General features: G+C 36.5%; 1 protein-coding gene across 2 annotated transcripts; it reads right to left on the reverse strand.

Annotated features, from left to right (window-relative positions):
• Nucleotides 1–395: 395 nt before the first annotated feature.
• ARF6 (auxin response factor 6) lies at nucleotides 396–8325 on the reverse strand. 2 transcript variants are annotated; one of them, XM_021439506.2, is made up of 14 exons: nucleotides 7212–8325; nucleotides 6414–6535; nucleotides 5210–5308; nucleotides 5067–5123; nucleotides 4828–4983; nucleotides 4659–4743; nucleotides 4298–4388; nucleotides 3629–3793; nucleotides 3414–3536; nucleotides 3033–3108; nucleotides 2779–2926; nucleotides 1445–2598; nucleotides 1098–1288; nucleotides 396–833 (listed from the first exon to the last, which is right to left on the reverse strand). In XM_021439506.2, the coding sequence occupies exons 1-14, from the start codon at nucleotides 7252–7254 to the stop codon at nucleotides 635–637; spliced, it is 2709 nt and encodes a 902-aa protein (XP_021295181.1). In that variant the 5' UTR covers nucleotides 7255–8325; the 3' UTR covers nucleotides 396–634. The 2 variants fall into 2 exon arrangements, with proteins under 2 accessions (XP_021295181.1, XP_021295182.1); XM_021439507.2 differs by having other exon boundaries at nucleotides 6414–6526; nucleotides 7212–8324.
• Between the last annotated feature and the right edge of the window lie 5699 nt (nucleotides 8326–14024).

Raw genomic sequence — 14024 nt, forward strand, 5'->3', positions numbered from 1 at the left:
TGAAGGACTAGTCTCACTTTCATCAAATAAGTGACTTGGTCGAATGGATGGTATATGTCTCCCCTCAGTTGGATATTGACAACCCCGCTAGGCTGATGAGCTGATGATGACAGTGAAAGTAAGGGATTATGCTCACTTTTCAAAAGTTGGAACAAATCAAGAAAAAGGGGGCCAATTTTCAAACTAATGGAATGCAGAAACGGTTGGCCTTTGACACCTTTGTTCCTATAAGGACCCATCACATGGCTCTTGGATTTTATTAGCCATCCAATTTCATACCAGAATGGAGTTTTCAAAAGTTGGGAAACTTTAAAAGGGTTGAGCATCAAGTTCATTGTCATTTCTTCTCTAACCTTCACCAGTTCACGACATAATAAATTGACTACTCAAGAATGTGAGGGGAAAAGCTAAGCTTGCTTCACAAATATTTGATATCCTAATAAATATGGATTGTACATATTTCAATAACGTATGCAACAAAGATCTCTTATAATTACAGTATTAGCTTATATATATTATATATATAAACTTCAAGCTAGAGTTAGGCAGCTCTTTCCACCTACTATAAAAATTAAAAGGGTTGCAAGAGTCGCTAATATTACAGGAGAGATAGTATCTTAACCGGTCAAACTGTTCAGTAGTCCAAGGACCCCACAGAAGCAATACCGGAGCTCAAATTTCTCGAGTCCTGCCGGCTCACATAGTCATCACAACTGCCATTAGAGAGCCTCTGAACTGGGACAGAGTTTAGAAGCTCCAGGCCTCGTTTGCCCATTTGCTGCACTTCCTGTGGTGAAAGTATCTTGATACACCACACACTGTTCACAAACTCCCTGGTGGGAGGACAAAAAAGAAGTCACCCAATTAGCAAATGAAGAAGTTAGCATGTGGAACCCCAAAAGAGATTTTAAATGCATGAACCCAAAAGGGTTGATATTTACCCCACCAAGTTTCATACATGTGCATGCATGTCAAAACTATTTGTAGGATGGAATGCAACAATTCATTAAACTAAATGGTCCAAAGAACTAGACTTGCATCCTAGGGTTTGCAACAAAACTATGTTATACAAAGTGGAAATGAGAACAGAAACTCACGGCCAAGGGTCATCACCGAGGAGAAGAACATCGTTCTCCCGGTCAACAAATACAAGCTGCCAGCCTGATCTCAGAGGGTCCTCCAACTGGCCTTCAAGGCCAAACATTTGTGCAAGTTCACTGCGCAGCTCATTGTAGCTGCTGAATTTGGAGATATCCAGTGACCTCCCAAAGGACCCTGATTTATAAACCTGTTTCATAGTTAAAATATTCACATAAATTTCCAAGAATCAAAATACGTGTGTCCATAAAACATGGGCAACAAAATTCACAAACCCAATGGAACTCAGACGACCTGCCAGATTCATTAATCTTGAAATATAAATTAAAAACAGAAGATAACTGACCTTAACAAAGGTTCGAGTTTGTGGGTTTCCTTGGCCCACATTTTCTGGAGACTGCAAGAAACCCGATTCATCAATGCAACTGGAAGGTGTCATTGCTGGATTAACTGAAAAATCTGTGCCTGCAGCACTCATATAATTAGAAGAGAAAGGTATGGTAGTGGAGTCACTATCGCTACCAACTCCCCTCAGGCTTGACATGCCATTTTGGATTAGAAGAGACGAAGGCTCTATATTAACACCAAATAAGAGATGGCTCTGTGGATCGGTACCCCCTTCTTGGTCTATCGAGCACTCCCTGCCAGGAAAGGGTGGCAAAGAAATAGAATTTTGAGGCATATTTGTCTGGGTTTGCCCCAATTGTTCTACCTGGGGCAAAACACACTGTGGAGATCCAGATGAAAGAACTTCAACAGCAGCCCGCTTAGATGGCCATGCAGCAGAAGTAATTACAGGGTTGGATCTAGGCAAGTTGAGCAGATTGGATGATTCATCTTGGGGGAAAGAACCCAGAAGACTATGCAAAGGAGAGACTATAGGGCTGGTCACTGTGTTCCCATTTGAATCAGAAAAACTCTGTTGTTGGCATAGTGATGGCATGGCTTGCAAAGATGACGATTGGGATTGAGAGGCTGAAGCATACTGTGACATTGCAGACACTGCACAGTGAATCTGCTGATGATCGACCAGTTGCTGGTGTTGCTGTGACAGTGGATGCTGTGGCTGCTGTTGGCTATTGAACGAGTTCTGGTGCTGCAATTGTTGCTGAAGCAGATGTGGCGGAGTTTGGGCCTGAGACTGAGACTGGTGCTGGTTGTCTTCAACACCCTGAAGAAAGGCCTGAGGTTGAGACTGCTGCAACATCTGGGGCTGCATTAGGGCAGCAGGCCTGCGGGGGAGATTTTGGGTTTGCTGAAATTGCAGAAGGGAAGCAGTTGCTGGTTTGGAAGGATCCACAACTCTCAAATCTTGCAGTGCAGCAGCAGCCATAGCTTGGTACATGTCAGCCGGCAGACCCACCATGGAAGCATCCAGCCTCGGCTGCATCCATGGTGTAACTCCAATCCCCTGAAGGTTCAGAGACTGCATTCCTCGATCTGCATCTCCTCGTAGCCACATAAGTGGAGAATTCATGCCTAGATCATCATCCTTGATGCCTAAGGCAAAAGAAAGTCAAATTTAAAGAAATAAGGAGGCCAAAGAGTTACACACACAAATAAAATGAAATAAGCATTGAAAGTTCATCAATGATGTTCAAAGACAACATAGCAAAGGAGAGGAGAACAAAACAGATAGTTGAAACTGCACAGCCATGGATTAGCAGCAGACTAGCATACCATGGAAAGAAGGTAATCCTGGTGGCCATGGTCGCTTAAGCCTTAAAGGAAATGGAGATGGATACATTGGGAATGATGTCAATGGTTCAATCTCCCACAAGGAAACTCTAGGCTGTCTTTCTCCAGCTGTTGATTCGTCCCAGCCAACCTATGCAAAAAAGTTAATTCCACAAAATCTCAGCACCATTGACAGAAAATCCGAAACAACAAAATTCTCAATAAACAGATGATATAGGCAATTATTCTCAATATACCTTCACTGATCGCCAATGTGAATTTGGCCACCGAGCAGGATCTAAGTCACTTATGCCAGTTATCGTGCCCATGTATCTGGGTAATGCAGAATCATCAGATGCAAAGCCCACAATATTCACAAGAAAACATATGGGATAGGACAAAAAACAAAGAAAGAGAACACAGTGGTCTGTTAGATGATCATCTAAGGCATTAGAAAAGGGCACAAATAAAACAGCGGATCTGACTTCTATAGCATTACTGCCATTTAATCCTTATATAAGGAAAGCCAGTTAGACGTGAATATACTGTTAAACGAATGAATAATTTAATCCTTTCATAAGGAAAGCCATTTTAAACAGTCAGAAACAACTGTTAAAGCAAAAAGATTTGAAACTTACCGACGAACACTCGATTCTTCTGTTTCAAACAGCATTCTAAAGCGCATACCAACAGAGACTCGCGTATGATAGACAGCTTTGATATATTTTGCCAAAGGTATGACAAATTCCGATGGGCTAGCCCTGAATTGTAAAGGAATAAGTTTAGATGGGTTAAGAAATCACTAGACAGAAAAGTGTAATGAGTCTTTAGATGCATAGCAATAGCACCATACCTTGGGTTATAAAATATAGTGAAACGACTATTTGTTGCAGCTGCATGAGCAGCGGCAGCAAGAAGCCCTAGATGCATGCTATCGCTAGATAAAACTGACGAAGGCATTACAGTTTGAGGTCGATTAGCTCGTCGGATACCAAGAAGTAATTGATTTTTTTCATTCCTGTCAAAAGAACCAATATGTTGGTTTGAGCATCAATATACCAACAATCTACAGCAAATAATATTTCAAAGAGCCCCAAAAGTTGGAGATGAGACAACAGTCAAGAGAGAGAAGGAGAGAGAGCATTCTCCATTGCTGCACCCTTCACGTAACATGTAAGGAGAAGAGATGATTCTCAGAAGGTCCATGAGGAATAATTCTACCCCAAAACTCAACTAATGAAATGCACCAAAACAAATGTCACATCAAGCTTTTTTATAGAAAGTCATCAGTGTTTTTTTGGCTAAATATCTGAGAAAATAAGCAAAAAATACAAGTAGCATGGCTAGAATTCTCAAGATCTTTTTTTTGTCATACCGAAAAGTTCAACCAAAGAATGGCTAGAATTATACATTTGGACACGAGATTGCTAAGGCTTTAAAGAAACATAGAGAAAAAATTAAATGTAATCTGTTCTGACGCAAGTAGAGGCAAGCTGAAATGGAAGACAAGCCAGACACCTACCAGATAAAAAGCACTGAATCACCCGCAACTAGTCTTTTAGCACTTACAAATACACTCCATCCAGTTGTCAAGAGGTGCCTTTTAGGCTGGCCTGCATCACACAAGTCAATGACTGTTAGTTAAGTACAATTTATAGTCTTGGGACAATAATCAACATGACAAACAATGAACAGTAGCCACAATTATAATTAAGGTAGTTTCAATTGTCTAACTGGAAAAATTACTTATGACTTCTTGAGCACACATGATAAATTAAAAAGCCATTCTCTACAACTTAACAGGAATATGAAGCTGATAATTGCATTTCTTGGTCAAACTTATCCATAGTTGAAGAGGAAAAGAGGATGCTTGGTCAACTCACCCCGAAATATATGCCTAAATTTCCATTCATTATCATGCAAGTCCCTTGCGATCAACTCCTGAGCTGGAGGCTGCTGGGAGAAGTCCTGCAGGCAATCAATAGCATAACATTAGAAATAAACCATTAAAAGCAAAGGAGGACATTAAAACTTAGGGTGACAACAGTTTACCAGTGGAGGAAACACTTTTTCGGCTGCTCGGCGAGGAACAGAGAACCCTCCATGAGTGCTTGTGTCACTGGCTGTTAATGTTTTACAAAAATAATTTGTTGGCTGTTTGCTGGGAGTGCCCAATTCTGCTGGTAGGTAAGCCTCTTTTTGTTCTTGCTGTAGAACAAGTAATCTTCAATACTTGAGGCAATCAATAAAACAGGCAAAATCAAAATAAGAATCCAGACGAAATAGCATACCAGACTTAATGGCTGCAAGGTCATCTGTGCATATACCTCATCTGTCTCAACATCAGCCTGAAGTTGACAATTTGAGGCTTCAGAGACAAGTCTATAGGAAGACATAGAATCACAAAAACCAAATCAAACCAAACAGGCCTTACATGCATGGTAACATTATGGAGCTGACAAATAAGTTGTGGAGGTAAGCTTGGGTAGTTAGGTATGTGGGCATCCACTTCTTTGTTGGTTGATGCAGCAACCTACAATGAAAACCCCCAATATATGCTTCAAAAAGCATGTCCAATTACCGAATATGATGTCTATTTACGTAAAATGAACTGTTATATTTGGAAAGAACCAGATTGATGAATTCAACTAATATATTTGATATAAAAAAGACTTTAAGACACAAACACAATCAAGATAAAAGGGAAACTACTGTGAAACCTTGAGTTGTCACATAAGAGTTTTACATAAAAATTTACACATTTGAAACTCCCCATGCTCAGGCTTAACACAAGTACAGAGACTAATAATCAGCAATCATAACTCAAATATGTACTTACATACCAATCCTTGCCAAAAAAAAAAATTATAGAAAAAATTATAGTTTTCAAAGTTTAAATATAAAGAACCAACATAAACAACAGAATCTATACAGCATTAACAGCAGAAGGGACTCAAAAGTCTGGAAGAAAGTCATTCCAGCTCCTACAAGGTGAGGAGGGAAAGCGGGGGGATAATGATCTGGGTTTCCCAGGGATTTGCGATGACAAATACATGTATATTGCAATTTTTTAATGTTTGTGTGAAAGTCAAATAGGATGGTAATATGAAAAAATTCCACCAAATTCCAGACTAGCAAAAACTTTGGTTTCACTGGCCAGAAATATAAAGCTCCTTCCATCTGACATTTTATATCATACTCAAACTTAGTTTAAATATTTTCTATAGAAGGGTAAAAAGGTAAAAAAAGGATAAGGTATGCTAGAAGACTCAAATCCACTATAGATCCATTGGAGGATCAATTATGGTAGCTAAAAAGCAGATGAGTTGGAGTTAGGGAGAGGCTCATCACACAAATGCCCATACAGTAAGATGGTATTTGGTGGTGACAAGGAGACATTTGAAGATCACCCTTACGTTATTTACATTCTTTCAATTAATAGGGAAAGGGAAGTATTGATGAGACGCTCCAAAATAACTTTTTTGCTTTTTCCTGGGCAAAAATAGTGAAACAGTATTCATAATTTATTCTTCATGTAGCAAACGGAAGTTGATACATACGTACTATCGGCAGTACACAAAATGTGCTTCAAAATCCATCACAAAGAACAAGCTAAACCCAAGTCCAAGCATACTAACCTGTTCGCTATGACCTTGTGGGAAATAAACAACCCTACTTCCGACCGGAGGTAGAGAAACAAGAGGACCCGCACATGCATGCCAAAGTTCAGAGTTCAGAACTCTCTTCTCTCCTGCAAAATCTATTTAGCATTAATGTAAAAGCACTTCAACAAAATTAAAAGAAAAAAGAAAATAAAGAATTGAGCTGGTGTTGATTACAAAGTGCAAACCCCCAATTAGTAAACTAAACATTTCATCTAAAGGTCAAGGGACGCCAAAAGAAACCCAACCTTGCAAGAAATATGGGTATGCATTAAACTCCAAAATAACGCTTGATCAGAACACAAAAAACAAAACCATATACGAAATAAAGGGGACAAATTCAGCAAGACATAAACATATTAACCCACAGCTTGTCTAATAGGAAACGGTGAATCAAATCAAAGTAGAATTTTGCAAAACTTTATGCACTTCTTGACCCCAGACAAATAAAAAAGGAAGGAATTAATAAAGACAGAATTCCACCAACCAACAAAGGGAAATCCAGCTATCTTCCTATAGCTTTGCATTCGAGACTTGGTAAATCCAAATAAACTGGAGTTACTGATCTGGGGTTTAACATTTTAACGTTTCAGCTTCTGCTACATTTTCTCAAGCAAAAAACAAAGCAAATGGACATCCCAAATTCTAACAGCCACATGATAATTTCAGCTCCCCTCTCCCAAGGAACTCAACTAATCCTTAAAGAAAAAATACGGGGGAAGAAAAAAAGGAGAGACACAGCAACTGAGCGACTTTGATAAATAAGAAGCATACCTTCCTGGGTTTGTGGATTGAAACCAGCTGAAGCAAGCCTCATTTTTTTTCTCAAAACAAATATAACAACAACCTTAAATCCCAAGTTATACCCTCAAGAAAAGAGATCCCCTACCCCAAAGACCCCTCCTTCTAACCACACCAACTAAGGACCAAAATCCTTCAGATAAGAACACCCACACTCAAAAAATTTTCTTTCTACTCCTTTGTTTCCGCAAAAACACCATGCCTTAACAAGAACCAGCTCCAATTAAGCAAAAAGCTGACAATTTACCCATCAAAGAAGAGACTTTAAAAACAATACAAAAACACAAAGCCACAAGACTTCTTATCTTTTTCGTTTTTTTCTCAACCGAAACCGGTTTTACTACAAAAGACAATCGCTTTAAGCCTCATCCGCCTCCTATCTTCTTCTTCTCCACCCAAAAACCCCAAGTGCTCTTCTCTTGAATCAAAACTTTCATGCTAAAACAACAACATAGTCTTTTCTTTTTTAATGTTCCAACACTTTAGCCCCACATTTCACCTCCCAAAGACAAAGCCTTTTGATCCTTAAAGGGTGTACAAAATACCAGCTTTTTCTTTGAGTTCCTCGAAGCTTGTAACCACTAACCCCAGCAAGCAAAAATACCCAACAGATCTCAGCTTGAAAGATAACGATTTTTTCCAGCCTCTCTCACCAATAAGTTTCTTTTCTAACAAAGAGAAGCCCAGATCTTTGTTCTCACTCACAAACCAAAAAAAATATGATGCAAAGGTACAAGCTAAAAGAATTATGTAGTACTATTATTATTACTATTATGCATTTGGGCTTTCTTCTCTCCAAGCTCTCTCTCTCCTTTGTACAGTCCAACTGTTTTCAAAAGAGGTATTGGGTATTTATAGATTTTTTCTTTTTTTGCAGAAGAGTATAGTATGTTTTATATCTATGGTTGAGGATTTTAAAGATGCAAAAAATTTTACTGGTTTTCAGGGTGGGAGGTTCCTTTTTGTTTCCAGCAATGGAAATAGTGGTGGTGAGTGATAACTGATGACTACTGGGGGGAGAGAGAGAGAGAGAGAGAGAGAGAGAGAGAAAGAGTCTCCTGCTGCTTACTCCTTGTACTACACTGCTACTTACTGCTGGTTGCCTTTGCTGTTTGCTTTCTTTCTGTCTCTCTCTTTCGTCAATTGCTAAGTTCCTCCAATCAATGAACACACAACCGCCATTATTATTTTTATTTTTATTTTTCTGTCCTTTTTTATATTCCGGTGAAGGAAAAATGCGAAAAGAAAAAGTGCCTTAAGAGAGAGAAAGTGTCAGATTTTTCTCAGAGGGAAGGTTTTTTGCTTTTCTTCCTTTTCATTTTGGGTTTTGTTAGCAGTAAAACTTCGGAGTGACCATTATAGCCAAATTTTGGAGGTGATTGAATTGCCCTTGAAGGCTTGAACAATTACTAAGGAACCATTTGTTTTGTGACCAGGTTTTTTTCTTTTTAACTAGTAATTTTCTAGTTTGTTAAAAAGAAGGTAGTTGATTAGAAGACTCCAAATTCAACATTTGCATGAAATGATTAGGGGAACCCTGTTCAGGGGGGAGTATCTTGAATGATATGGTAGCCAACTTGCAACCTGCAACTGTGCCCCTCTCTTAATCAAGATGGGCCAGCACACAAGCCCAACTGCAAAGTCCATATAGTAGTACTTAGCAGTAGTGTAATTGATGATAAGAAATGGGAATATTTATGTGGGGAAAGTGAGGTGATGGTAAGTTGTGACTTGAATATTAAACCAAGGACAAGATAAGTGGAAATTTCAGTTTAGGTTCTAGTATTCACATGAAAATGGTCGCATTCTTGCAAAGCATAGGGTTGGTCCCATTGCAAGAAGTAGAAAGGTAGTACCATCTTAAGCGCTTCTTCTTTTATGAACATTTGACTTTGGAATGTTAGTTTTCTCGATATTAAAGATCCATTGATATGAAGAAGGAAAAATAAAAGAGGGGGGGAGGAGGGTAGATAAAGATATAAAGAAGAAACGCTAAAGCTTTGAGAAGACAATGGCAAAACAAGTAGTCCATACATGCCAAGAGATTACATCCAAAATGCATGGGATGAGATACTTTATTCATTAAGTGATATAAGCCTGTGATAATGAGTTTTTACAAATTTTTCCGTGGTTAGGTCCACCCAATCCATGAAGATATATGTACTATTTGAGGTGACATGGTTAGGGAAATTATGAGTTTAGGGTCCATCTCATTTAAAATCAGGGAGGGATTACATCCTATCATAGGGTCCATCTAAGTCAGAAAAACATTTTTGTTTCTGATTTTTTTTTTCTTTTAGTTTTTCCAAGCTTAGGCTGGAAGATTGTCGCCTGCTTTATGGCATTTTTGAGGAACCTTCCTTTTCTTTTGTTCAATAAGATATAAACATAATCCTGTTTGAGCTGACATTTTTTCTAGGAATCTTGATCCATCTCATAATTGAACTTCAAAATATTCAAACTTTGTGAAATTTCTCAATCATTTCCTATTTTCTTTTCCTGCTACTTCCATGGTATCTCCAAGTAAGTTCGTGAAAGCTCATCTCCCAAATTAAAATATGAGTTAATTACCATTAAAGCTGCAGGGATTGATGCTTCTCATCTTGGAACACACTTGCAGTACTAGTTTAATTGAAGACAATTTTGTTAGGTATGGCATTTGTTTTGCGGTCAATGTTCAGGAAAATCCAACAACCTACCAGTTTACCAGTCCTGAAGTGCATTTAAAGTTAGAAAACTTGAAAGTTTCAAAGAATATATACTTGGGAACAAAATTTGCTAAATGTATGAATGAAGCCAACCTGCATTTTAAGGCTTTAAACCCATAATTACTCATGATTATACATGATCCTAGACATCACTTATAATGTTGTATTTATTGCATAAACTCATGACTGAACCCTCAATAATTTCCATCACCTGTGTGTCAGTATCCGATGCATGGGGTCAGAGAAAATAAATTTCTCTTAGACAAATCACGACACCTGCATCTTCATTCTCCAATTCTCTTTCATGTATTCATATTTCAGCGTCAACTGCAACAACAAATCAAGTTGCAACTTACACATTTAACATGCGATTCCTCGACCATGCAGTGCAGCAAAATATAACCCAAGGGTTCGAGCACCACATAGTTCAGATTTGGGAGTTTCAAACTAAATTCTTTAGCTCCATTAAACTGATATCTTTGATCCAAAGTCACGAACTCGATCTGCTGTGTTATTACATTAAAAATAAAAGAGGCATTTAGCGTAATGAAAACTTGTTCATCATTCCCATGCACAATGCGTACATGTAGTGGTAATTAATGCTCTCTCATGCATACTGAAGCCACCCCCACCCTTTTTTTTTTTTTTTGTAAAACTTAAGACGTAATAGAGAATTGAATCTTGAAATGATAATAATAATGTTGGGAATGTTTGGTTTCACAAATACATAATGATAATGATTAATGGTACTCCTTGACAAAGCTTCTAAGCAACAAATCTTAGGATATGGTACTTATTATATTTGTTTGCATGTATCTTTTTTAATTATGATTAAAATTCAGTTATATAAAAAGCAACCTATTAAATATAGCATCCATTCATTTGATTTCAATTTCTTTACTTTGGAAACGATCGGATTATAATTATTAATGACTTAACAAAATTTTGAACTTAAATTACTTGATTTTTAAAAATTTAAATTCAAGTTATTAATAATAATTATCTTAAATTTTTATATAAATTTTAATAATTATATACATATGTATGGTGTGTGATGAAATATTATGTATTGTGTAATTGAATTATTTTTTACTTTTAGAGAAAGGAAAAATGTTGTTATTTAAATAATTTAATGCATCTCAATTATTGTCCATTTTATGTAAATTATTCTTATGCGTGAAAATGAAAAGAAAATTGTAGAAAATTTTAAAAAAGAAAAAAGAGAAAATGACCTGATCCTACTTAGATACGGACGATGTGTGATCTACGTACGTACGATAAAGAAGAAAACAGCGGTTAAAGGACGAATCCTGACCATTGGTTTGAGCAAAGGTAGGACCCGACTGGGTTGTGATGGAGACTTGACGTTCAATCACTGTTTACCCTTTTGCATTGGTCCCTGTCAGGGCCGTACGGCGGAGAAGCGGCACACGCAATGAATTGCCCCACGCGGCTTTTATTCAGTCTACAGATAATAAACGGTTGGGGAAGTGGCAGGAATCGTAAATTTCGCAAATTTGAAAGTGAAAGAAGGTGGGGGCATTCGAAATTAAAATAAGAGGATGAAACATCATTGTCAATTTTTCATCTTCTTCTTCTTTCCTGCTTGATTTGTTTTCTTCCCTTCTGATTTATTGATTATATATGAACATGTTTGATTGCCTAATGTACACTTAGAATGATTAAATTTTTAATGTGTGTTCTTAAAAATTGTCATGGTCTTAAGTGAAATTAATTAGATTTGAAATTATATCATCATTGAATACCACTATGTTTTATCTTATATAGTAGATGATATCTGTTTTTATCATCATACTAATACTAATAAGATTTAATGGATAAATATCTTAAAGTTAATAATTGAAAACTAGCCTTTTTGATTTCAGGTTTTGCAAATATGTGTTAATAATGCTTCAATATTTTTAGGTAATAGCAAAATTTTTGTAAATAAGTATCAAGGGTTAAAATTATTACAAGCCTAAGCATCTCCAATCCCCAAATTCACCTTGATCAATGGTATGGTCACAATTTTTTATTTCAAGAAATGAGGAATTTATTGAGTCTCTAAACCTAATTATATATAATCAAAATGTATATGCATTCATTTGGTAGAATATGCTCTTTTTACCCATGTTACTTGATTTGTATTTAACTCAAATACAAAATAGTAAATTTCTTCAAAAAAAAAATGAAACTATTGTGTTACCATTATCTCACCTCACATGTAAAATTAATTACCATAGCGATTGTCGTTGATCGAGAATGTTCTCATAAATCTAACAAATTATATAACAAAAAAAAAGTACCAAAAAAATTACGTTATTTCATGTTATATAGATTTGATATTAATAATGTGGTCATACCAGCAATAATTTAATTACTTAGTTCATTATTATTACATGTCTTTTCATGATATTGTTCATAAAACACAATAAAATTTATTCAAATTCAAATGGACCCTAAAAGGAACCAATCCTTTTTTGTTATGTTTTGCATGAAGATAAATTTTGATCATCAAAAGATAGAGATAATCTGAACTATATCATAACAACCATGAAGTTGAGTCTTTATTATTATTATCATTCAATTTCTAAGAAAAATAACTATATTCCATCGATTTGGATAAACGTAAACATATTTCAAATAGAAATAATTTATTTATAAATTATATACACTGGATTACTTGCTCACTATTACTTGTTTATTGAAAAGCATCCAAAAAGGAGAAAATGTTATCGTAGTATTTTATATTTATCTTCAGCCTCGAGTCCTTGACAGCTCTTCGTACCTAGGAATGGCGAAGTTTAAATTCTTCATTGGTAAATTTAATTAGGAATTCTTACTTGTGATGGTACCCTAGTTTGCTATACTCTGCATGCACAAAAACCTAAAGCCCATATTTGTCTTGGTTTTTAACAAGCAATCTTATTCAATTACCATGTGCTAATTAACAATTTCTGTACGAGTATTATGTTTGTCTGTGTTGGGTCTTCGTCTGGAAAAGTTAGCAGCCATTGAAGGGAGAAAAACATTATCATTTGACAATCAAACAGTTCATGCATCCATGATAAAACTAAGTTCTGAAAGTACTTCATATCAGCATGTACAAATTAAGATTTGATATGTGTCTTGTTTTGGTACACTTTGTAGCCATATTCTCCAACATTAATCCATGAAATTACACTAAAAGTTTGAAATGAAAAGGAAGCACATCATCATAAATTACCACACAGAAACCAGTTTTGGCTGACCCCCATATTGACTCTAAGGGAGCCCCATTTCAATTAATTAATGTTCATTGCCAAAAATAAAAAGAGCCCTTTTACCCACAGGAACTTCCCCAACTGCTTCGGAGGTTTGGGCCATATCACATGTGAGCATTAGTTTTCCATTGCAAAGGATAAGGATGCCTGTTAAATCATTCATTATCTATCAAATTCTAAATCAAAGATATCACACCATTCCACTTCTAGTTTCGTGCCAAAGCCACTGCCTCATGCAAATATGGTAACGTTGTGAAAAGTTTTCTTCATCTCAGCAATCGTGGCCTGCCTCCTGTCCGCCAATCCTCAATTCGGGAAGCTTACCTGGTTCAATTGTGAAACCATATATTGTTACTTGAATTGTTTAGGTAATGGCATGATCTAAACGTGATCCATTTTTTTCTTCTGTTTAAATTGCACATTATTTAGAGAGCTACACAGCTAACCTTGCACGTCCACAATACAGGCCTCGTGCCAGCGAGAAACATGTGCATCTAAGATTAATTAATTTCCTAAGTTTTAGTACTCTTGTACTTTTCATTTCACAATAACATGAGATGAGATTAGAGTTAATTAACCTTACCATAATTTTTAAACGATGGACCTGTAGCAAAAGGGTTGCTATTGTTGTTGCTATATGTCCTAATCCTAATGATCCTGTTTAATGATGAAGCTGGCATATCTTTCTAATTAATCACCAAAATCTAGGGCATGAAATTTTCAAATCAAGACATCATTGATTAACTTGACTAATGATTTACTTTTTTATTTCCTTAACCTCTCTTTTAGTACAATTATTCAGTCAACTTTAATGG

The sequence above is a fragment of the Theobroma umbraticum genome, unplaced genomic scaffold (genome assembly GCF_002168275.2).
Source record: "Theobroma umbraticum cultivar Fairchild unplaced genomic scaffold, ASM216827v3 scaffold_204.0, whole genome shotgun sequence".
Lineage (NCBI taxonomy): Eukaryota > Viridiplantae > Streptophyta > Magnoliopsida > Malvales > Malvaceae > Theobroma > Theobroma umbraticum.